Source organism: Cucumis melo, chromosome 2 (assembly GCF_025177605.1).
Source record: "Cucumis melo cultivar AY chromosome 2, USDA_Cmelo_AY_1.0, whole genome shotgun sequence".
NCBI lineage: Eukaryota > Viridiplantae > Streptophyta > Magnoliopsida > Cucurbitales > Cucurbitaceae > Cucumis > Cucumis melo.
Genome location: NC_066858.1, coordinates 22,723,641 through 22,746,343, shown reverse-complemented (window position 1 = coordinate 22,746,343; position 22,703 = coordinate 22,723,641). Strand labels below are relative to the sequence as shown.

Below are 22,703 nucleotides of genomic sequence, written 5' to 3'. Positions count from 1 at the left end.
TTTTGTGTTTGAGAGTGTCTGGGTTAGTTTACGCACATCTTGTAGAACACTAGTATTTATATAAATTATATATTAATAAAATGTTTGGTAACTATTTGATTTTTAAAAATTAAGTTACTTTTCTACCAAAATCTTCATCTTTCTAAAGCAAAAGAGAATAATTCTTCGCAAAATTTCAAATTAAAAAAAAAATTGCAAAAAAATAGCTTGATTTTTAAAACATTGGTAAAATGTAGTATAAGAAAAAAAATCAAATGAGTATTTATAGAATTCATCTTTTAAAAACCAAAAAACAAAAAACTAAATGATTGCCAAACATATTATATATAAAGAGGGTCTAAAATTTTTAATTTTTAGATAAATTGAATTTTGATTAAACTCGTAAAAAGTAGACAACAAATCAAATTAAAAAACTCATAGGTAAGTATTTAATCATGACTTTTTTTAGTTTGTTGCGAGGTTAATGAGATCTTAAAAAAGGAGAACATATCAATTAAGGGTGTGCATTTAGTTGACAATTTTTTGACCAAATCGCCACTAAATTGACTATGATCGATTTAGTAAATGTTAAAGACTGACTTCGACCATAAAGGAGTACAAATCAGCCAATATCGATTGGTCTATTCGGATCGGTTTAAACTTTTAAAACTTTTTGTTGATTTAAAAATTTTCCAAATCAACACCGATTGAACCAATCGACTACCTTTGATTCCCTATTATATTCAATTCTAATATATCAATTATCAGTAAACTAAATTTATTCTATTGATACCATACAACTATTAAATTGATTCACTGACGCTAAAAATTAACAAAGATACCCTCCATATTGAACTAAATAAACATGTAACCACTAGCTATCATTTTATTTACTATGATAACGATGAAACTTTAAGAGGCCGCTTGACTCAAGGGTTATCACTATTAGGTTAAGTTATGGTAACCCAACCCTTGTTTGAGGGAAGAGTTATCATAACCCTTGTTTTAGGGTTATTATAACAGTTCTTCCTTCTCTCTCATTCTTAAACTTTTTCAACTCCCTATGACCCTCTCTCTTCGACGCTTCCATAAAACTACTTTTTTAATCCCTTTCCCCAAACACATTTTATCATAAAACTACATTTTTAAACACTCCTCCCAAACACATTATGATAAAACTAAGTTTAACACTAGTTTTATCATAACACTACTCCTCTAAAACCCAGCCCTTTCTCCAAACGACCCTTAGAAAATTATGATTGATCCGTATTCTTTCTAAGGAAAAAAAAATATGTATGATTGGATCTAAATTCAAGAAATTAATAAAAAAAATTATATATATAGATATATAAATAGCATTATTGGTTTGGAATAAGTCAATTTTTTGCTCACAATAATGCACTTAAAAAAATCACAAAAGAATCAGTTAAAACGTTGATTATGGGACGATTAGGGTTAGCTGTATGGTGTGCATCTAACGGCCCCACATCACCCCATCATAGCCCATGTGAAATCTCCCACGTGTCTTTCTCTAATTGGTTTTCTTAAGTTACTTCCCGACGTTTTAAAATTATTTTAAGGGCCGAACGAAGAATAATTCTCCACATCAATACATCCATTGATTTTATAAATTTATTACAATTTTAGTGACGAGCTTTTTGAAAACATAGTTTATACCATTTTAATCCTTTCATTTTGTTTAATTTATATAATTTTTAACTTTTAATTTTGTTTCCTTTTCGTGTGTATAAATAATTTAAATATTTTTTCAAACCTAAAAGCATATAGAAACTTAAATAGGATGCAAAAATAACGAAATTCAAAATTTATTAGACTATTAACATATTAAAATTAAAACATGAAACTTGAAAAATCAAGAAATAAAGCCGATTTGGTAATCATTATTTGATTTTTTTAAAACTAAGCTTATTACGATGATCAGTAAAAGAGCTAGAAAATGTTCAGTCAATTCCAAAATACATAACTAAGAGAATATTTTTAAAACAAAACTAAAAATCTTTTTAAAAAGTTTTGCAAACTTGACTTGATTATGTAAAACGTTGGTAGAAAGTGAATAACAAATAATGGAATTTTTAGAGGTAGTTAATTTAGAGTGTTTATAGGCACAATTTTAAAAGAAAATTACCTTTTTTAATACTTCTCGTAGGTGTGAGATTTGAACTTGAGACCTTTTGGGTCTCGATTCATATAGATGCTTAACCTCTTGTTAACTAAAATAAAGATATTTAGGTGCATCTTACCTAATTGTTCAATCCTAAATTAAACGTTGCCTTTTTCTTTTCAAAACATTTTAATTATTTTTCAACATGTTCGTTATTGATATATAGTAAGATGCAGAGCAATAAGTGCATTAATTAGGATACATCCAGGTATTGTTAGTTTTAAAAAATAAAAAATAAAAACTATATGGTTCATAATTAATTAAAAAAATTAATTAATGATTGGATAGTGGGAGGCGTCAAATTAATTAAAGATGCTCATCTAAATTAAAGGAATCAAATCACAAGGAGAAGAATAATAATCTTAATTAATTAAGGTACTACGGACGCAAATTTATTTGTACTATAAATGTCTCATAACATTCAATCCAAAGTCTTCATTAGTTTCCATGTCTCTTAGCTTTCTAAAAAAATAATAATATTAATAATTGTTATTATTATGTCAAGAATTCAAAGGTTGTCTTGTTTTCTTATTTTGTTGAATCCCTTTTGGATTCATGTTTTGTATTTTCTTTTCATTTCATCTTTTGGGTTTTGGGTTTTGCTTATTTTAAATCCAAAATTAACTCCAAAAAAGTTAGATCTTTTCTTCACTTCTGTCTCAGCTTCCACAGTTTCAAGCATGTCAACCATGGAAATGGAGGTTTTTTCAAATTCCCAACTCATTGTTTTGACTATTTTAATGTTTATAGGTGGTGAAGTTTTCACTTCCATGGTTGAACTTCAGTTAAGGAAGTTGAAGCTCAAATTTTCTGAAAAAAAAATTGCTTGTGTTGAAAATGATTTAAATAGCAGTCTCGAGTTGGGAGATATTGATGATCATAATAATTTTGATATTCTAAAATATAATTCCATAAAGTTTTTGGGATATGTAGTCCTTGGTTATCTCTTAATTTTCAATTTCTTAGGCATAGTAATGGTTTTAGTTTATTTAAAATGTGTTTCAAGTACTGCAACAGAAGTATTGAAATCAAAAGGTTTAAAAACATCAACTTTTTCAGTTTTTGTCATAGTGTCAACATTTGCAAGTTGTGGGTTTGTACCAACAAATGAGAACATGATAGTATTTAGGAAGAATTTAGGGTTGCTTATAATACTTATTCCACAAGCACTTATAGGAAATACATTATTTCCTTCTTGTTTGAGGTTTTGTATTTGGAGTTTAGGGAAAATTATGAAGAAGAAGAAAGAAGTTGTTGGGTTTTTGTTGGAAAATAGTGAAGAAATTGGATATTTGCATTTGCTTCCAAAGCTATATTCATTGGTTTTGGTTGCAAGTGTTTTTGGGTTTGTTTTAATACAATCTGTAGCAATTGGAGCAATGGAGTGGAGATCATCATCAAATAATGGATTTAGTGGATTAAATTGGGTTGAGAAATTGATTGGTATTTTGTTTTTAAGTGTAAATTCAAGACATAGTGGTGAATCAATTGTTGATCTATCGACACTCTCTTCTGCCATATTGGTTCTCTTTGTTGCTATGATGTTAGTAATTTCTTCTCTCTCTCTTTTGATAAATTTTTGTATTTTGTTATACATTATATATTCAATTTAGTATACAACTTGTTGAACTTGATTAATTAATATATACTTTTTTCTTTGGGTTTGGTTTAGTTAGTATATAGGTTTTTTTATAAATAGTTTGCTTTTTGTTATTTATTTATTTATTTAAACTTTAAAGTAATTTTATAAATAGCATTAATACTTTTATTCATTCTTTTTAGGACTGTTTTTAAAATTTGAAGTCATGTTGGAAAAAAAAGAAGTTAAGATATTAATTTTGTATTTTAAGTTTTGTTATATGAACTTTTAAGTGATCTTTGAAAGAAAAGATGAAAATAATAGCAAAGAATTGTGAGAAGAAAAGTCTAAAATCACAATTTTCAAAAACTAAAGATTAAGGTTTCGGATAGTAATTAACCTATTGGTTTTTCTCTCTGAAATTCAAGTTGATTTATTTTTCAATTTCACACAATGATTTGATTTTTAAGTAAAAAGTTGAATTCCTAATCAAATTCTAATAAAAAGAACAACTTTTTTTAGTTTTAAAAAGTTAATTTGGATTTTAAAATTAATGTTAGTATAAAAAATAGATAACAAAGTCGTGAAATTTGGAACAATGGCTGAGCATAAATATTCTCCATATAATATTTTTTAAAAGAAGGTTCGTTTTGAATTTTTGAAACACTCCTAAAAATCAACATAAACAAACTATAATAATATTTATAAGTTTAATTTTAAAAAACTAAAGAATTAAAATCTCATCTCGACTTTTTACTTTTTACTTTTTGAAAATTTTAGATTGTTCTTATCCTATTTCTTTACAATGACATTCATCTTTTTTATTATTATTATTATTATTATTATTATTATTATTATTATTATTATTAAAAAAGAATGAATTTTAAACCAGTTCTAAAAACAAAACATATTAATTATGTTAACTTTCAAAATTTCTTTTAACATTAAAAACACTTCTAAAATGTAAATAATAAAAGTTATCGACTATAAAAATAGACTTTAGAAACTTAATTTTAAACAGGCAAAAGATATGAAACAACTTTGACGTCAAACTTACCATGATTTAATTTCAACTATTATTTAGAATAAATATACAATTAAAACGATCAACAATGATACACTCAATTTCATGTGCTAGTTAGGAAAAAAAAGTAATTGGGTTGACTATTAAGGTTTTATAATAATGAAATGATTAATAAGGTGGACTGATCACACCCTAATGTACCTATAAATAAATAATTAAGAGCTATGAAACTTTTTTTCTTTTAAGGATGACTTCTTTAATTTATTTACTTATTAAAAAATGACCTTAATAATTATGATTGATGCCTACAAATCCTCGTAGAAAAAAAAGTCTTAATTTAATTTTAATTATTGGCAAAAGTTTGACTTATCTCTATTATCTATTATGCAATACATATTTATTATTGCTATTATTAAAAGTAGGAATTTTTTATTATTGTATTATTTATTTATTTATATTTTAATTTTCAGGTATCTTCCACCTTATACTTCTTTCATGCCAATAAAAATTGAAGAAGGAGAAGAAGGAGAAGGAGAAGAAGAAAATGAAATAATGGAAGGCAACAAGAAAAGAAGAAAAACAAAAAGGGCAAAATTTGTGGATAATTTTGTGTTTTCACAACTCTCTTATCTCATCATCTTCATCTTCATCATATGCATTACTGAGAGACATAATATCAAACAAGATCCTCTCAATTTCAATATTTTCAACATTGTTTTTGAAGTTATCAGGTAATGGATTTTTATTTTCATCAACCCTTTTCATATTATTTTGTTTCATATCATATCTTACTAATTAATTGATTATTGATTAAATTTGGACAGTGCATATGGAAATGTGGGGTTTTCGATGGGATATAGCTGTGGAAGACAAGTTCATCCTCAAAGCAATTGTGTCGACATGTCGTTTGGGTTTTCTGGAAAATGGAGCGACAATGGAAAGCTGGTTCTTATTGTCGTCATGATCTTTGGACGATTAAAGAAGTTTAATATGAATAGACAAAGAGCTTGGAAGCTTCTCTAATTGTAATACTATATTTGACCCACATGTGTAAAAATGAAATTAAAACACACCTCTATTTATGATAATCATCAATACAACTTTTTTCTTTCATTTTTTTTTTTTTTTTGCCTAATCTATTAGACATTGGGTGACGAGAATTTAAGACAATTCACTATTTGGTACTTGTGATTTATGATGCGGTTAAAAACTTATATCTCTTCGTCTATAAATATTTTTTTATGTAAAATAAAATCAAAGAAATGATTTAATTGATTAAAATATGTGCATTTGAATAGAATACTAGAAATTCAAATTTGATGTTCCTTCTTGGTTCAAATCTATATATTCAAAGTAAAGGAAATTTGAACTTCATAAGATTCAATTGTTTTTTTTTCTTTTTTTCCTTCTAAAAACAAATTAGTATATAATAATTGTTTTATTATTTATTTTTTAGAATATTTGCCGATGATACAACTTAATATTACTCCATTAAAAATTTATCATATAGGACTCATTGATTTGGTAAACTCCAAAACCCCTAATGTTTTGTTTGAAGGTAAATTGATTTTCAAGATATAAGGAAATGATAAATTTAACAAAATGTTTATAAAATATAGAAAAATTTTAGATTCTATAAACACTGATATACTTCTATGAGTGATAAAATAAAAAATTTTTGTTATATGTTGTAAATATTTTAGTTTATTTTATTATGTTTAAAAATGTCCATAATATTAATTAGACTATAAATCGAAACTTCGAGAAATTTAATTTATATATTATTTAAAATCCATCGCTTTCCTATTTTTTCTAGAAATAAGAACTCAATTCATTATTCTATTCCACATCGAAATAGGAATTCACTGACTTTTCCTATTCTTTAACAATGTGAGATTTCTCTCTTATATTGCCAAGAAAAATCAAAAGCAATGCCTTTCACAAGCTATAATTTTGCAAAGACTTCATTTTACCAAAAGTCCACTATTTATACATAACCCTAAAACTCATCTTCTCAAAGGTGTAGCCTTCAAAATTACCAAAAATATGAAGACTGTATTTTTATTAAACGCAAGAAAATCAATTTTCTTCCTTCTAAAAATCTTTATTAACCCATTTTGGATTCAACTCTTCTACTTCATCTTCATCTCTTCTTTTTGATTTCTAAGTTTAATGATTTTAAAACCTAAAACATACCCTTTTTTTCAACCCACAAAACTTGATTTGTTCTACACTTCAGTCTCAGCTTCAACTGTTTCAAGCATGTCATCCATTGAAATGGAAGTTTTTTCAAATTCCCAACTCATTGTTTTGACAGTCCTCATGTTCATAGGAGGTGAGATTTTCACTTCAATGGTTGGACTTCATTTGAGAAAATTATTTAAAAGAGACCTCCAAAATCATCCAACCAATTACCAAATTAGAACTAGTAGTACTCTTGAGGGTTTTGAGTCTGAGTTTAATCAAGTTTTTAGGTTTTGTTGTGTTGGGTTATCTTTTGATAACTCATATTGTTGGAATTGGAATGATTCTTATTTACTTTCTTTTTATTTCAAGTTTTGCCAAAGAGATTCTCAATGAAAAAGGTATAAATTTGGTCACTTTTTCATTCTTTACTTGTGTTTCTACTTTAGCTAGTTGTGGTTTTGTCCCAACAAATGAAAATATGATTGTGTTTCATAAAAATTCAGGTCTTCTTTTAATCTTAATCCCTCAAGTTTTGGTTGGTAACACTTTGTATTCATCTTGTTTAAGGTTTTGCATTTGGGTTATTGGGAAGTTTAGTAAAGATCATAATGATGAACATCGTTTGAAAGTTGATTATTTGTTGACGAATAGTGAAGAGATTGGGTATATTCATTTGCTTCCCAGTCTTCATTCTTGTCTTCTGGTTGCGACAGTTTTTGGCTTCATTTTGATTCAATTTGTACTGATTTGTTCAATGGAATGGGATTCCAATGGGTTTAGTGACTTGAATTTTTATCAAAAAGTTGTTGCTATTCTATTTTTGAGCACCAATTCTCGACATACCGGAGAAACCATCGTTGATATTTCATTGCTCTCTTCTGCCATCTTGATCCTGTTCGTTGTTATGATGTTAGTATCTCTCTTTCTTCCTTCTTATCAATCTCTTTTACACTCAGCAAAATTATTCGATGAGATCGTCCTAATGCACCTGATTTATTTCTTACTTTTGTTGGATATGTGTGGTGAAGATTTGTAAAAGTATTCTGAATTTTTGAATTCATATCCAATGTAAGAAAATAACTTATATTGTAGCAGCTTCGTTGAATAATTATTTTTAATAATCAAATATAATTAAAAAAAAATGATAGTATTTTAATTCAACAAATCAATAAACAAGTAATTTCCAACATTTAAGAGGAGAGGTGTAGGATTAGAATTAGGCATTCAATATAATACTTATTATATATATATTTTTCTCCTCAAAATTTAATCTCTAAAGTAGTTAGAACTATATTACTCTCAATGGAAAGATTAGATCTTGAATTTTTAAAAAATTAAGTTCTATAGAAATTGTTGTTTATGAATGGGTTGTTAATTTAAAGTTCTTAATGAAAAGAAAAAGGGTTTTAATTAATTACTATACCTAATCAACATTTTCATAAAACAAATCAATTACCTAAAAAAGTAATTATAATGTCAAAACATAAAATAGTAAACAATATTATAAATAAACCTAAACCTATCTTCATTATTTTAAATAGTCAATATTCCTAATTGTAACCACAAAAAAATATAGAAACAAAATAGAACTAGTAGGTGTAATTAATATATCTATATATTATAGATTTAAACCAAAAAAAAAATTAAATTATTCATATATATATCCTATATTTTTGGAATTTCTCCACAATTACACATGTATTTTTTTTTATATTTATTTATTTATTTTTAAATAATAGTTTTGGATATTTAAACTTTAAATTAAATTATAGGAACTTTAAATTAAATTATAGGTATCTTCCTCCATATACATCTTTTCTTCCATTAAACGAGAAGGAAGAACTAGAAGATCATCTTCAACCTCTTCAAAGAAGAAAAATGAAATCAAGAAAGACAAAAACTCTGCAAAATTTGTTGTTCTCACAACTCTCTTATCTCGTCATATTCATCATTATTATTTGCATAATTGAGGGAAAAAAAATGGTTGAAGATCCGATCAACTTTAGTGTTTTGAATATTGTGCTCGAAGTTATCAGGTAACCCTTATACCTTTTATTTTCACTTTTTCTTTTTTTTTTTTTTGGTTAGTTCAACTGAAAACTTAAAAGACTAAAATGAATTCAGGGACTAATTAGAAATTAAATTTGAATTTGAGTTTCTTCTTCTTCTTCTTCTTCTTCTTCTTCTTCTTCTTCTTCTTCTTCTTCTTGGTTGAGGTGTCAAATTTGAGTTGAAATTGAATGGTAGCTTGTAAATTAAGTCAATTTTACACTTATATTCTCCTTTTTGAAACCAAAAATGTTGCATTACGCATAAAGGCAACACATAAAATGTGTAAATCTTTTAAAAACTAAATGGGGATTTACTAATTAGTATAGGGAAAAAAATTTCATTTTATCACTATAGTTTTGAAATTATTGGACCTTAAGACTATGTGTATTGGATGGAATTTTAGTTTGATTGGTATAGTTTTGGATTAATGCATTGATAGACATTCTATGATCAATATCTATCATTGCCTAATATGAATAGAAATTGATATTTTGTTATATTGTATAAATATTTTTGTTTATTTTACTATAATTGAAAATGTTTATTTGTTTTGGGAAATTCATAAATCATTCTTAAATTGTGTTTACCCACTCAAAAAATTATACGTTTTTTTACCTAACTTTAACATTCAACACAACATTATTGATATAGTAATGAGATACATACGTGGTTGGAAAAAAGTTTTACCTAATTATAGGAATTAAATTAGAGTTGAACGCTGAACTGTAGTGTTAATTAAAGATACTAAAATCACTTACGAAATTATACAAGAATAAACTTTCAAATTATAAGACTCATTATTTGTTAATACTATATGTACTATATGTTAGTTGAGTTAAGTTTGTTTTTGTAATATTTTGGTAGTGCTTATGGAAACGTGGGATTCTCAATGGGGTATAGTTGCAAACGGCAAGTCCATCCACAACGCGATTGTGTTGATAAATGGTACGGATTTTCAGCAAAATGGAGTAACAAAGCCAAAATAGTACTCATTTTGGTCATGATCTTTGGAAGACTCAAAAAATTTAACATGGATGGTGGAAAAGCTTGGAAACTTAGTTAAAACTTTTTTTCTAATCTCTCTCGAGTTCAACAATACACACAAGGAACTTCTAACCTCTTAGATCAAATGTATATGATTTATATTAAATCTACTTGTGTAGGTGGCATAGACTTATCTAACTTCTCAATTAAAAATTATTTTAGAAATTTTTAAAATTTGTTGTACTATTTCATCAATTTACTTTTTATTGCCTCTAGATTGAGAATTAGATTTGAATTAAAAAGAATAAGAGAAGATGAAATTCTTTTTCTTGTAGTGTAATAATAGTGAACTATATTTATATAAAAGATTGAAAATATAATTGTTCACACGAGATTTTCGAGGAAATTTGATTCGTGAAGTTGAACTTGAGTTGATGTTGTGCTTATGTTGATTTGATGTGATGTGATTCGATCTCTAGAATATGATCCTTTGATTTTTTCTTCGCTGGATGTTTACGCTTAATTTAAGAAAGCGGAGCATATGATCTTCTTGAAGTTAGAGTTTTGGAAAAAAAACTTGTATTTTCAAAAGAACTTCAATGTTCGAGGGTGGTCGACTTCAAGAGTTACTTGGAAGATACGATCAAAGACAGAAGTCCTTTGCTTAATTTCATTTGAATTGTCGACTTCCTCAAAAGATGCATAATTGTTGTCGACTTTCATTATGTTGACGGCATGACATGTAGTGACTTCTAATTCTTCTAATACTTCCTTTGGATGATCATCAAGGAAGTTTCTTGGGAGGAATTCTATCAAAGTTATCGATTGTTGAGATTGGAAAAGATCAACGTCCTCTTCTTGCATAGGCTTAGGTTTCCACTTCTTGTTTATTTTCCCCTTCTTTTTATAAGGGTTGCTTCCTTTTCTATGTTTTTTATGGAAGTGTGACTTTATTTGAATGAATTTTATTCGTCTCCCTTTTCGACAAGCCATGCCTATCCATTATTCATTATCATCCTCAACAGGCTCTTCTTTGTTTTGAGAGTCCATCTTCATGATCTTTTGTTGGAATCGAACAAGTATATGTTTGAAAGTCCCAAACTAAATCAAGCTTTTTCTTTGATCATAAAGTCCTGTTGATGGCGAAACACTTGAAGTCATCTTGAATGCAACATGATTCATTTGAGCCACTTCATTAGTATCCAGCTCAATTTTCTTTTCACGAGCTAACTTTAGAATCAACTCCTTCAACACGAAACACTTTTCAATAAGGTGACTAAAGACTCGATGATACCTACAGTAGTTGGAATCATCTACTTTTCCTGCTTGCTTTGGTCGTTTTCATTCTGGCAACTGAATAAGTTGTTTTCTATCAATTGCACCAGCATGTCCCCAACATCAGAGTCAGGAAATAGATAAACTTTTTCCTGTCTCTCTCTAAGAGTTGGGCGTCGCGTTTCATCGCCATCATGCTTTCTTTGAATCTTTTTTTCTTTTCTTTTAGAGAAAGATTTTAATGGAGTCTCTTGAACAACCATATACTCATTTATGACACTATTTGCGATTTTTTTAATGTCATTGAATTCATTCTTGTCACTTCTCATTTTTGGAACCAAGAAATGCTTTGCTCCCCTGTAGGCAATATTCTGTTTCATATCATGGGCATGAGTTGCCAATTTTTCAAACTTGTGAGGTTTTATTTCTTATAAAATATAGAGAAGTTCTCAGTGCATACCTTGTGTGCAAATCTCAACTGCAGACAGTTTTGTGAACTTGTCTTTGCAATCCAGGCTGATAGCTCTCCATCGGTTTATGTAGTTAATGACTGGCTCTTCCTTCTGCTGTTTGGTGTTTGTCAACTCCATCATACTGACGACATGCCTAGTGGTATAGAAGCTGATGAGAAACTCTATTTTCAACTGTTCCCAGCTGTCAATTACTTTTGGCTCTAGATCAGTATACCACTCGAAAGCATTCCTTTTACACTTCGAACGAACTATCTGACTAGTTGGTCTCCTCTTAATTCTGCATTCTCGCATGTTTCAACAAAGTGAGCAATATGTTGCTTTGGATTGCCCTTTCCATCGATTTGTTGGAACTTTCAAGGCTGGTACCCAACAGGCATTCGCAGGTCATTGATTCTCTTGGTGTATGGCTTGGAGTACATGAAAGAAGTTTGTGGTGGTCCTCCATACTGAGCTCTTATGGAGCTTGTTATCATATCTTGCAACTATTGAACTGACAGAAAGGCGACAGAGATGGATTGTTGCGTCTAGTTTTCCTGCAACACAACTTTTCCTTTTTCGTTAGCTTTGACAACAGGAGTTTTGCTCGACTCAGCAATTTCACAAGCCTCATTTGATCTTTCAAGGCGACGATTTCATGATCTCGCTCCTCGACAACTTTCGTTAGGAAATTTATTTTCCTCTCCATCTCTACCACGGTTGCCTCAGCTATCACATCTGTCATCATGACAGACATTACTTCAACGTGTGATTCTTTGTCTGATAGATTCGAAGTAGGCATAGAGTTGTTGAACAAAGGAGTCTCTCTGATTATGCTCCCCCCTTTAGGAGATTTTATCAGTTGTTCCCAACTTTTCTTCTTGAGAAGTACAGAACTTTGTTCTTGTTCTTGCCTGCTTCTCTTCGAGTGACTATGGGTGATAAGTCCAGTGTAAGAGTCGTTTGCGACAGTAGCTTTGGATGCAACTTTTCTTAGTGCCATTAGCTTATTTGTAGATTTGGATGACGAGAGAGATGAGAGGTAGAAATGTCCCACTGGACATGTTAATTTGTTCACACGAGATTTTCAGAGAAATTTAATTCGTGAAGTTGAACTTGTGTTGATGTTGTGTTTGTGTTGATTTGATATGATGTGGTTCGATCTCTAAAATATGATCCTCTGATTCTCTCTCAATTGGATGCTTACGCTTGATTTAAGGAAGTGGAGCACGTGATATTCTTTAGTCTTAGAAAAAAAGCTTGTATCTTCAAAAGAGCTTCAATTTTCGATGGTGGTTGACCTTAGGGGTTACTTGAGAGAATTCTCTATAGACCTTCTAGAGTCAAAAAAATTTCCCACCCCTCAAATAAAGAGAACTCCTCTATTTATAGAGTTCTCTAGTGGAATTTTATAGTCTTGGTCCTAGTTGGTCGATGGACCAGACCCATGGATTCAATTACATGGATTTGAGTTCATATTTAACATTTGGGCTAAATTAAACTTACTTTTTGGCTCAATTGAATTTTATCCTAAGTAAATAATATTTAATTGAATCAAAATAATCAATTTGATCCAATTGTCATAATAAAAACATGTGGCAGCATCATAATTGGTCAATTTGTTTTTAAATTTAATTTGAGATACATGTCGATTTTTAGTTTAATCCCGAATGCAACTATTTTAGTAAATAACATGACAATTTGTGATTGGTTCCAAAATTTCTTATTCAAGAATAACATTTATAATTACCACGAGACATCTATTAATAGGTTATTGTTCGTCACCATATGACTTGATTCTATTGTAGTAGTTTTTTTAATTACTTTAAATGGTAATTCTAATTCTAGCTATTTTTTTCTCTTAAAAAGATGAAATATATGATGGATAAATTTAAAATGTGAAAATGTGAAAGTATGGATTATAATAAATTCATATTATAATAATTAAAGTAAGGATAAGAATGAATCAAAAACTCAAACCCAATGTAAAACCATGTTCAAGGGGGATTTGACTTCTATGTATTTATTGGGCTCTTAACTTTCCATTCTTTGACAAATTTGGCCAAAGTATATCAATCAATCACTCAATATTTGAACAAAAACTATATGTATATTTCTCCTTTAATCTACATCATTTTGAGATGGATTTCAATGTATATATATTTTTTAATAAGAGGTTTTTTTAAATACAACGTAGGTGAAAAGATTTGAATTTGAGATCTTTTGTTCATGGAAACAAATAGATGTTAGTTGAGTTAAGCTCATGTTGGCAAGTTCAATATTTTCTTTTGGACTTGAACTAGGTTGGACTTTGAAATCTAAGAACTCTAATCACTTGACCCTAAATCAATTTATAACTTTTGGCTCAATTCGACCTTTAGCTAAATTTTTTGATGGTGGTGGAGACTTAATTAGTGTTGAATTTGGTAGGCCTATCACCATGAGCATATGACTAGAAGGAGTTATAATTCACTCTCTTTAACAAGGTTGTTGACTTACTTTACTACGAATCAATTCAAATATTTGGATATTATGTTTTAGCTTAATATTCTATCTTAGCTGAAAATAGAGTTGTCAAAATCTCATTCACCTTCATTTAATTTACTCGATAACTTTTTGTGTTGTTACGGTAATATGTGGGGATTGTTGGAAATGGCATGTGGGTCTTGGCCCATAAGCAAAATTGAGTTTCCTTGTCCCATATTGATAGTTTTGAAGATGTATAGATACCGAAGAAATGAAAGTAATGTACAAAGTATGTTGGTGGTGATAACATAATTTTATCATTAGTTTGACATTGTCCTCTATAGTTGATTCTCCATTATACATCCTTTTCAAGATGACAAAGTGTACTTTTGTTATGGGAGAAGTAGCATTCAAATCCGTGTTGGTCATTCTTGATTTAAGATAAAATTTTGCTATACTATTTTATTTATTTCTAGTTGGCGGTACACACCGATTGATAGAAAATATTGACAGGAAACTTGATTTCTTTTTTAAGTTCGAGAGAAAATGATGAAATGGGAGATGGGAAGAGGAAGGCTACGAATGTGTAAACATATGTGCATGCTACCATAGTTGAACAGCGGCGATCAACAACTTATTTATTGATCATTTCAAAGATAACAACTTCTGTCAATTTTAAACCATGCAGATTAAAACTGTAAAACATGATTACAATGACAAAGTCAACAAATGATGGTACAAATGCAATAAAAAACATTCGAGCAAATTCCTTTCATTCCGGTATTGCAAGCTTTGGTACATACAGCATTTGAATTACACCTTCCCTTGAACTTCGGGATCCGCTTGAAGCAAAGCTTTCCTTCCGTCTCCACCATCATCCATCCTGTAAGTAACAACCAACGCAACATATTGATGATTCTGTTAATAATCTCTATTTTTATTTTGGAAATGATCACATGAAAAAATGGCATCAGATTGAGTACGTACCAGAAGCAATGGCTAGAAAGATAAATGCCACTAATATGAGTTTTCTCCATTCTCCTGCCATGTCTTTCTCTTCTTAATCTTTCAGTTTCTTGTGCTTTAATCCAATGCATGCCCTGCTTATATATTGTGATCCACTACCTCATTTCCTTTCATTTTAATATGTTTTCTTTATCAACAAATTTACTATTAAATTATTCCTCTAGCTTTTGCCTTATTATGATAAAATAATCACATGCTGTCAAGCATTCAAAGTGTAGAAGTCTACCATTTTGGGCAAAAGTTCTGTGTTAGGGGGAATATACCAATTTTTGAAATGAATATTTCTTTCTATACTAAATGCTATTATTTGGACATTCAATTTCCTTTTTATTGATATTACTTTACCCATGCCTTTATCTACTTTTCCTTTAGATTTATTATTTTTATTTACGTTTTTGTCAATCTTTTTTTTTTCAACCCGTGAAGTTGGGTCATGGGATTGATCACATGTGATTAAATTATCTATGTCGACTCATTTATTGACTATTTAGCTTTTAACTATTGTGTATTCGCTTTCTTTCGAATAATTTTTTGAATGTGTTGTTTATCTTTTTTAAGGAAAGGTTGAAATCTATGTATTCCATTGCAGTTTTTATTAAATCATGAAGATAAATATTTTATTCTTTGAAACAACATTTCCATCTTCCTTCTTAATATCTTAAAAAGGGGATGACTATTGAAGTAGAGTAAGTGTTCACTTGGCCATTTTAGTTTATATTTGAGTATTTTGGTTAGCGATGATAAAAAAACGTGTTGTTACTGTATGTACATGAATCAAGTTATAGTAAAACGATTAAGAGATTGAGTATCATCCTCTATGATGAAATCTATGCTTTAATCCAATGCATGCCCTGCTTATATATTGTGATCCACTACCTCATTTCCTTTCATTTTAATATGTTTTCTTTATCAACAAATTTCTTATTAAATTCTTCCTCTAGCTTTTGCCTTATTATGATAAAATAATCACATGCTGTCAAGTATTCAAAGTGTACAAGTCTACCATTTTGAGCAAAAGTAAAACCGCGTCTGTGTTAGGGGGAATATACCAATTTTTGAAATGAATATTTCTTTCTATACTAAATGCTATTATTTGGACATTTAATTTCCTTTTTATTGATATTACTTTACCCATGCTTTATCTACTTTTTCTTTAGATTTATTATTTTTATTTACGTTTTTGTCAATCTTTTTTTTTCAACCCGTGAAGTTGAGTCATGGGCTTGATCACATGTGATTAAATTATTTATGTCGTCTCCTTTATTGACTATTTAGCTTTTAACTATTGTGCGTTCGCTTTCTTTCGAATAATTTTTACGATGGTTTGAATGTATTGTTTATCTTTTTTAAGGAAAGGTTGAAATCTATGTATTCCATTGCATTTTTTTATTAAATCATGACGATAAATATTTTATTCTTTGAAACAACATTTCCATCTTCATTCTTAATATTTTAAAAGAGGATGATTATTGAAGTACAGTAAGTGCTCACTTGGTTATTTTAGTTTAAGTTTGTTTTCATAGGTTAACTGAGTATTTTGGTTAGCAATAACAAAAAAACGTGTTGTTACTGTATGTGCATGAATCAAGTTATAGTAAAACAATTAAGAGATTGAGTATCATCTTCGGAGATCAAAATACCAGATTAAATAACTTATCTATTTAAGAATTGTGTTCATTATATCTAAAGATTAGACTAGTCTTGTGATAAGATTTTGATTTTTAAATAAAAGAGAGCAAATAAAGATAAATTTGAAACTCAAGAAACAGTAATGTTTCAGGGTATTAAATTTCTTAATTATATATTTTATGAATTCATGCAAAAGGTTCTGTTTGATCATTGTCATGTCAATGATATGCTTAGTCTAGAAACTATTTTCAAGATTATTGTCTCCCAATAACAATTTATTCTCATGCAACCTTAAACGATGAATTATTTCTTGTCAACAATTTAAGAAGCATAGTATTAAGAACAATCATTGCTACCTTTCGTTAATAATCGAACTACTTCTGTAAAATATTCAGTTAATGATTCCATCCTATAGATTCAATTGTACATGCAACAGTTTGAATTGAATATTATATTTAATCTAACGTATATCTATTATTAGTCGATGTAATAAAACTCAAAATATAATAATATATTAAAAAGTGTCAAAGACAAACATCCGTTGAAAATATTTTTCATTATAGCATAAGTCCATAAATAAGTTTATCAATACTCTTAGGACTAGAATTTTTAACCACACATCATTACTACAAAAGTACCCTCATACATTAAGTAAAGAAAAGTAAAAGAATAATGAAGAAAACCACGCTCGAATCTCTACTATTAAAGTCCGTCAATTTTTCATCTTTTTACTTTAATTGTCTGTCCGTAGGTCGAGATAGATTTAAATTGAAAAGAATAAGACGAGACGAAACTCTTTTCTTTTGGTATAACAATAGTGAATTCTATTTGTATAAAGGCAACACATAAAATGCGTGAAATCTTAAAATCTTTTAAAAACTAAATGTGGTTTTACTAATTAGTATAGGAAAAAATTTTCATTTTATCACTATAGTTTTGAAATTATTGGACCTTAAGACTCATTTATGTGTATTGGATGGAATTTTAGTTTGGTTGGTATAGTTTTGGATTAATGCATTGATAGACCATTCTATATACATTCTAGGATCAATAGCTATCATTGTCTAACATGGATAGAAATTGATATTTTGTTATATTGTATAAATATTTTGGTTTATTTTACTATATTTGAAAATGTTTGTTTGTTTTGTGAAATTTCATAAATCATTCTTAAATTACATTTACCCACTCGAAAAATTATACGTTTTTTCTTTTACCTAACTTTAAAATTCAATACATCATTATTGATAAAGTAATGAGATAAATATATGGTTGGTGAAGTTTTACCTAACTATATAGGAATTAAATTAGAGTTGAATGTTGAACCGTAATCTTAATTAAGAATACTAAAATCACTCACGAAATTATACAAGAATAAATTTTCAAATTATAGACCTTTATTAATACTATGTGTACTATACGTTAGTTGAGTTAAGTTTGTTTTTGTAATATTTTGATATTGCTTATGGAAACGTGGAATTCTCGATGAGGTATAGTTGCAAATGGCAAGTTCATCCACAGCCACAATTGTGTTGATAAATGGTATGGATTTTCAGCAAAATGGAGTAATAAAGCCAAAATAGTACTCATTTTGGTCATGATCTTTGGAAGACTAAAATAATTTAATATGGATGGTGGAAAAGCTTGGAAACTTGTTTAAAACTTTTTTTCCAATCTCTCTCGATTTCAACAATACACACAAGAAAATTTAAACTTCTAACCTCTTGATCAAATATATATGATTTATATCAAATTTGCTCGTGTAAGTGGTATAGACTTATCTAACTTCTCAATTATAAATTATTTTAGTAATTTTTTTAATTTGTTGTACTATTTCATCAATTTACTTTTTATTGCCTCTAGATTGAGAATAGATTTGAATTAAAAAGAATAAGACGAGATGAAATTCTTTTTCTTTTAGTGTAATAATAGTGAACTATATTTATATAAAAGTAATTGAAAATATAACTGTTCACACGAGATTTTTAGAGAAATTTGATTCATGGAGTTGAACTTGTGTTGTGCTTGTGTTGATTTGATGCGATGTGGTTCAATATCTCTGGAATATGATCCTCTGATTCTCTCTCGGTTGGATGCTTACGCTTGATTTGAGAAAGCGAAGCACTTAATGTTCTTGAAGTTAGAGTCTTGGAAAAAAGTTTGTATCTTCAAAAGAGCTCTAATCTTCGAGGGTGGTCGACTTTAAGAGTTACTTGGAAGAATTTCCACTAAACTTTCTAGAGTAAAAAAATTTCCCACTCCTCAAATGTTTGAAGAGAACTCCTCTATTTATAGAATTCTCTGGTAAACTTTTATGGTTTTGGGCCTAGTTGGTCCATGGACCACACCCATGGGTTCAATTACATAGATTTTTGTCATATTTAACATTTGACCTAAATTAAGCTTATTTTTTATCCAATTGTGTAATAAAGGCATGTGACATCATCAAAATTGACCAATTTATCCTTAAATTTAATTTGAGGCACATGTCAATTTTTTATTAATCCCAAATGCAACTATTTTAGTAAATGACATGACAATTTGTGATTAGTTCCAAAATTTCTTATGCAGACTGGGTGAATCTCGAAAAAAAAATTGAAGTTCAAATCCAAGCATTTTTTTTTTTGCTCAATTTGACATATTAAATTAATCAAACTATGAATTTAGTACATTAATTTGATTTAAATTTGAAATAAGAGTTGGAATATAGTGCATCCTTAATTTGAGAAAAATTCAAGCTTTTATTTTTAACTTACTTTGATTTGAGAATAAAAATTTAAATTTTAATGATTCTTGAGAATGCACAAGAAATTGGGATGACCAATTTTAATTTTGAGATAAAATGACCAAATCTAATTTTGAGATAAATATGAGACTTCAATCTTGGGATAAAGTTAGATTTATGGCTACAATCTAAATTTAAGATAAAAATTGAGGTAAAATCTAAATTTTTAAATTTTTAAATATGTTTAATTATCTCAAAAAATGGAATTCGAGATTTTATTTCAAAATAAAATAACATAAGATAATTAAATTTTAGTTTTATTAAAAAAAATTAAAGATTAAAATATGTTTAAATATCTCAAGAGTGAAATTCAAGATTTTATTTCAAAATAAAATGACATAAGATAATTGAATTTTATTTTATTTAAAAAATTAAAAAACTAAAAAAATTTAAATATCTCAAAAGTGAAATCCGAGATTTTATTTTAAAATAAAATAACATAATATAATTGAATTTTATTTTTATTTTATTATTTAAAATTTTTAAAATCATTCCAAATCCTATTAAAAATTAGACCTTACTGACCTTATAAATAGATTCATACATTAATCATTCTTTCTTCATCAAGCAGAACAAAGGTATAAGAGAAAAAACTTATCTCCTATCTTCAAAAGGTGAGATTTTTTTCTTCTCTTTTCTTCTTCTTTTTTTTTTTTCCATAACCATTATGCAGGGGTGACACTGTCGTTAGCAATTCGATTTCTACTAGAGGCGATCTGACTTTTTCTGTCGAAGGTTTGAATGTGTTGTTTATCTTTTTTAAGGAAACATTGAAATCTATGTATTCCATTGCAGTTTTTATTAAATCATGAAGATAAATATTTTATTCTTTGAAACAACATTTCCATCTTCCTTCTTAATATCTTAAAAAGGGGGTGATTATTGAAGTAGAGTAAGTGCTCACTTGGTCATTTTAGTTTAAGTTTGTTTTCATAGGTTAACTGAGTATTTTGGTTAGCGATGACCAAAAACATGTTGTTACTGCATGTGCATGAAACAAGTTATAGTAAAACGATTAAGAGATTGAGTATCATCCTCTGGGATCAAATTACCTGATTTAACTTATCTATTTAAGAATTGTGTTGATTATATCCAAAGATTAGACTAGTCTGATGATAAGATTTTGATTTTTAAATAAAAGAAAGAAAATAAAGATAAATTTGAAACTTAAGAGACGGTGATGTTTTAGGGTATTAAATTTCTTAATTATATATTTTATCAAGTCATGCAAAAGGTTTCGTTTGATCATTGTCATGTCAATGATATGCTTAGTCTAGAAACTATTTTCAAGATTATTGTCTCCCAATAACAATTTATTCTCATGCAACCTTAAACGATGAATTATTTCTTGTTAACAATCACTAAAAGGAATCGGAGATCTCCTGACGCAACCAAAGACGTCGGCAGAAACGATGTCGAGAATAACAGGCTCTCTCGACATAAAGGGTAAGACGTCGGGAGAAAAAGAAATTCCCGACGCATTAGGCTTAGTGTCGGGAATGGCGTCGAAAAAGGTAGGTTATCCCTGCTGGAAAAAACAACACAGAGCATGGAGCAACGGAAGACTAAGGATCATGCTTTACTCTATATGCATCTAAACAATTTAGAAATTAACATGCAACTACTAAACGAAAGACCAAAACGAAGAGTATAGAAGGTAAACGATGAGCTTACCTTTGTAGTTCACAACTTCTTCTTCGTTCCAAAGCTTCTTTTCTGCCTAAAGATCACAAGCAAAGGACAACCAATAAGTTGACCTACTAATCTCAGGACCAAGAACCGAGTTGTGGGACTCGTTTTTGTGAAGGAAATCATTTAGAGAGAAGATAGGCGATTAGGTGTATCGTTTAGGTAATCTTTTTCTTTTTTAGAAAACATCAATCAATTCTCATTTTGTAATGAGAAGTTTATATATGAGAAGTTCATAGTTAGCTTAGGATTAAGATCAAGTTACCTAGGTCATCATAATTGAAATAGTCAGTTTATAGTTTACGGTGTTATAACTAAAAGTGACTATTTCGTGGTTCCAGTCTTATACAAACCATTTACATAGGATGCACCCACTCCCATGTCTCTACATGAACGATTCAGGATTACATCGTTTGTACTAACTACGGAGTGGGCCGCATCCATAGTGTTTTTCCAGAATAAGGCGCCCAACCTTATTCATACAGTATAGACTATTAAGGCTATTAACTCGAACTTAATCCATGTTTATGTCTCTACATAAAGTTCAAGTATATTGACAAACTTAGTAAAATAGCCTCGAGACCTTAATATTTATTGGTTTTAAGATTATAGCATTCAATAATAAACTTTATTGAATCAAATAATAAAATACAAGTTTTAGGACATAAATTCCAACAATCCCGACGTGCACTGCAAGCGTTGGGAAAAAGTCATCGAAATAAGGCCACATTAATTATGGCAGGCATGTATTCTTGACGCCATGCATAGTGCGTCGAGAATTACGGGTTATTCCCAACGCATCCCTTATGCGTCGGCAAAGCCCCCGGGACGGCATCAGGAATAAGGCATTTTCCCGACGCCATTAGTGGGATCTCTTGACGTTTTCGTGGTGCATCGGAAGATTCTCTATAAATTTATTTCAGTTTTATGTTAAACAGAACCGAAACAAAGAAAGGGAAGGAAATGAGTAAAGAAAGGGAGAAGGAGTTGCCGCAGTTACCTTGTCGTCGTCCGCTGCCGTCGCCCTTCGTTGCCGCCATCTGCCACCATGTAGGTAAGTTTAAATAAGTTAATTTTTAGGTTTAGGGTAGATAGTTTAGGGTTTTTTTTAAAAAAAAAATTGTTTTAGAATTTTGTTTTGGAATAGATTTTTGATTGTTAAATGTATTTTTGTATAGAATATGTGTAATGTTGTTATTGTTGGAGGAAATTGGAGTTGAGAGGGCAATTTTAAATTTGTATTTTTAAAATTCTGTAAAATCTGTAAACAAAATGTTGTATTTTTCCTTTCCCTTTTGGGAAAACGAACAAGTTTGGAATGCTCTTACTCTTCGTTTGGGAATGTAAAATATAATTTGAACTTGTGTTGGAAAGGAAAAATATGAGAACTTGTGTTC

The 22,703-nt window shown here is 29.0% G+C and overlaps 2 protein-coding genes and 1 long non-coding RNA gene across 3 annotated transcripts; 2 read left to right on the top strand and 1 right to left on the bottom strand.

Annotated features, from left to right (window-relative positions):
• Positions 1 to 2,616: 2,616 nt before the first annotated feature.
• Positions 2,617 to 5,870, top strand: LOC103494343 (cation transporter HKT1;5-like). The gene is made up of 3 exons (XM_008455473.3): positions 2,617 to 3,704; positions 5,235 to 5,495; positions 5,589 to 5,870. Exons 1-3 carry the CDS (start codon positions 2,659 to 2,661, stop codon positions 5,785 to 5,787), a joined length of 1,506 nt encoding a protein of 501 aa, XP_008453695.1. The 5' UTR covers positions 2,617 to 2,658; the 3' UTR covers positions 5,788 to 5,870.
• A 1,144-nt stretch (positions 5,871 to 7,014) lies between these two features.
• LOC103494344 (probable cation transporter HKT1;4) lies at positions 7,015 to 10,874 on the top strand. The gene is made up of 3 exons (XM_051080978.1): positions 7,015 to 7,860; positions 8,745 to 8,987; positions 9,868 to 10,874. Exons 1-3 carry the CDS (start codon positions 7,289 to 7,291, stop codon positions 10,064 to 10,066), a joined length of 1,014 nt encoding a protein of 337 aa, XP_050936935.1. The 5' UTR covers positions 7,015 to 7,288; the 3' UTR covers positions 10,067 to 10,874.
• Positions 10,875 to 14,789: 3,915 nt separating this feature from the next.
• Positions 14,790 to 15,477, bottom strand: LOC103494215 (uncharacterized). The gene is made up of 2 exons (XR_538603.3): positions 15,165 to 15,477; positions 14,790 to 15,060 (listed from the first exon to the last, which is right to left on the bottom strand). It is a non-coding gene; the product is annotated as an uncharacterized LOC103494215 (long non-coding RNA).
• Between the last annotated feature and the right edge of the window lie 7,226 nt (positions 15,478 to 22,703).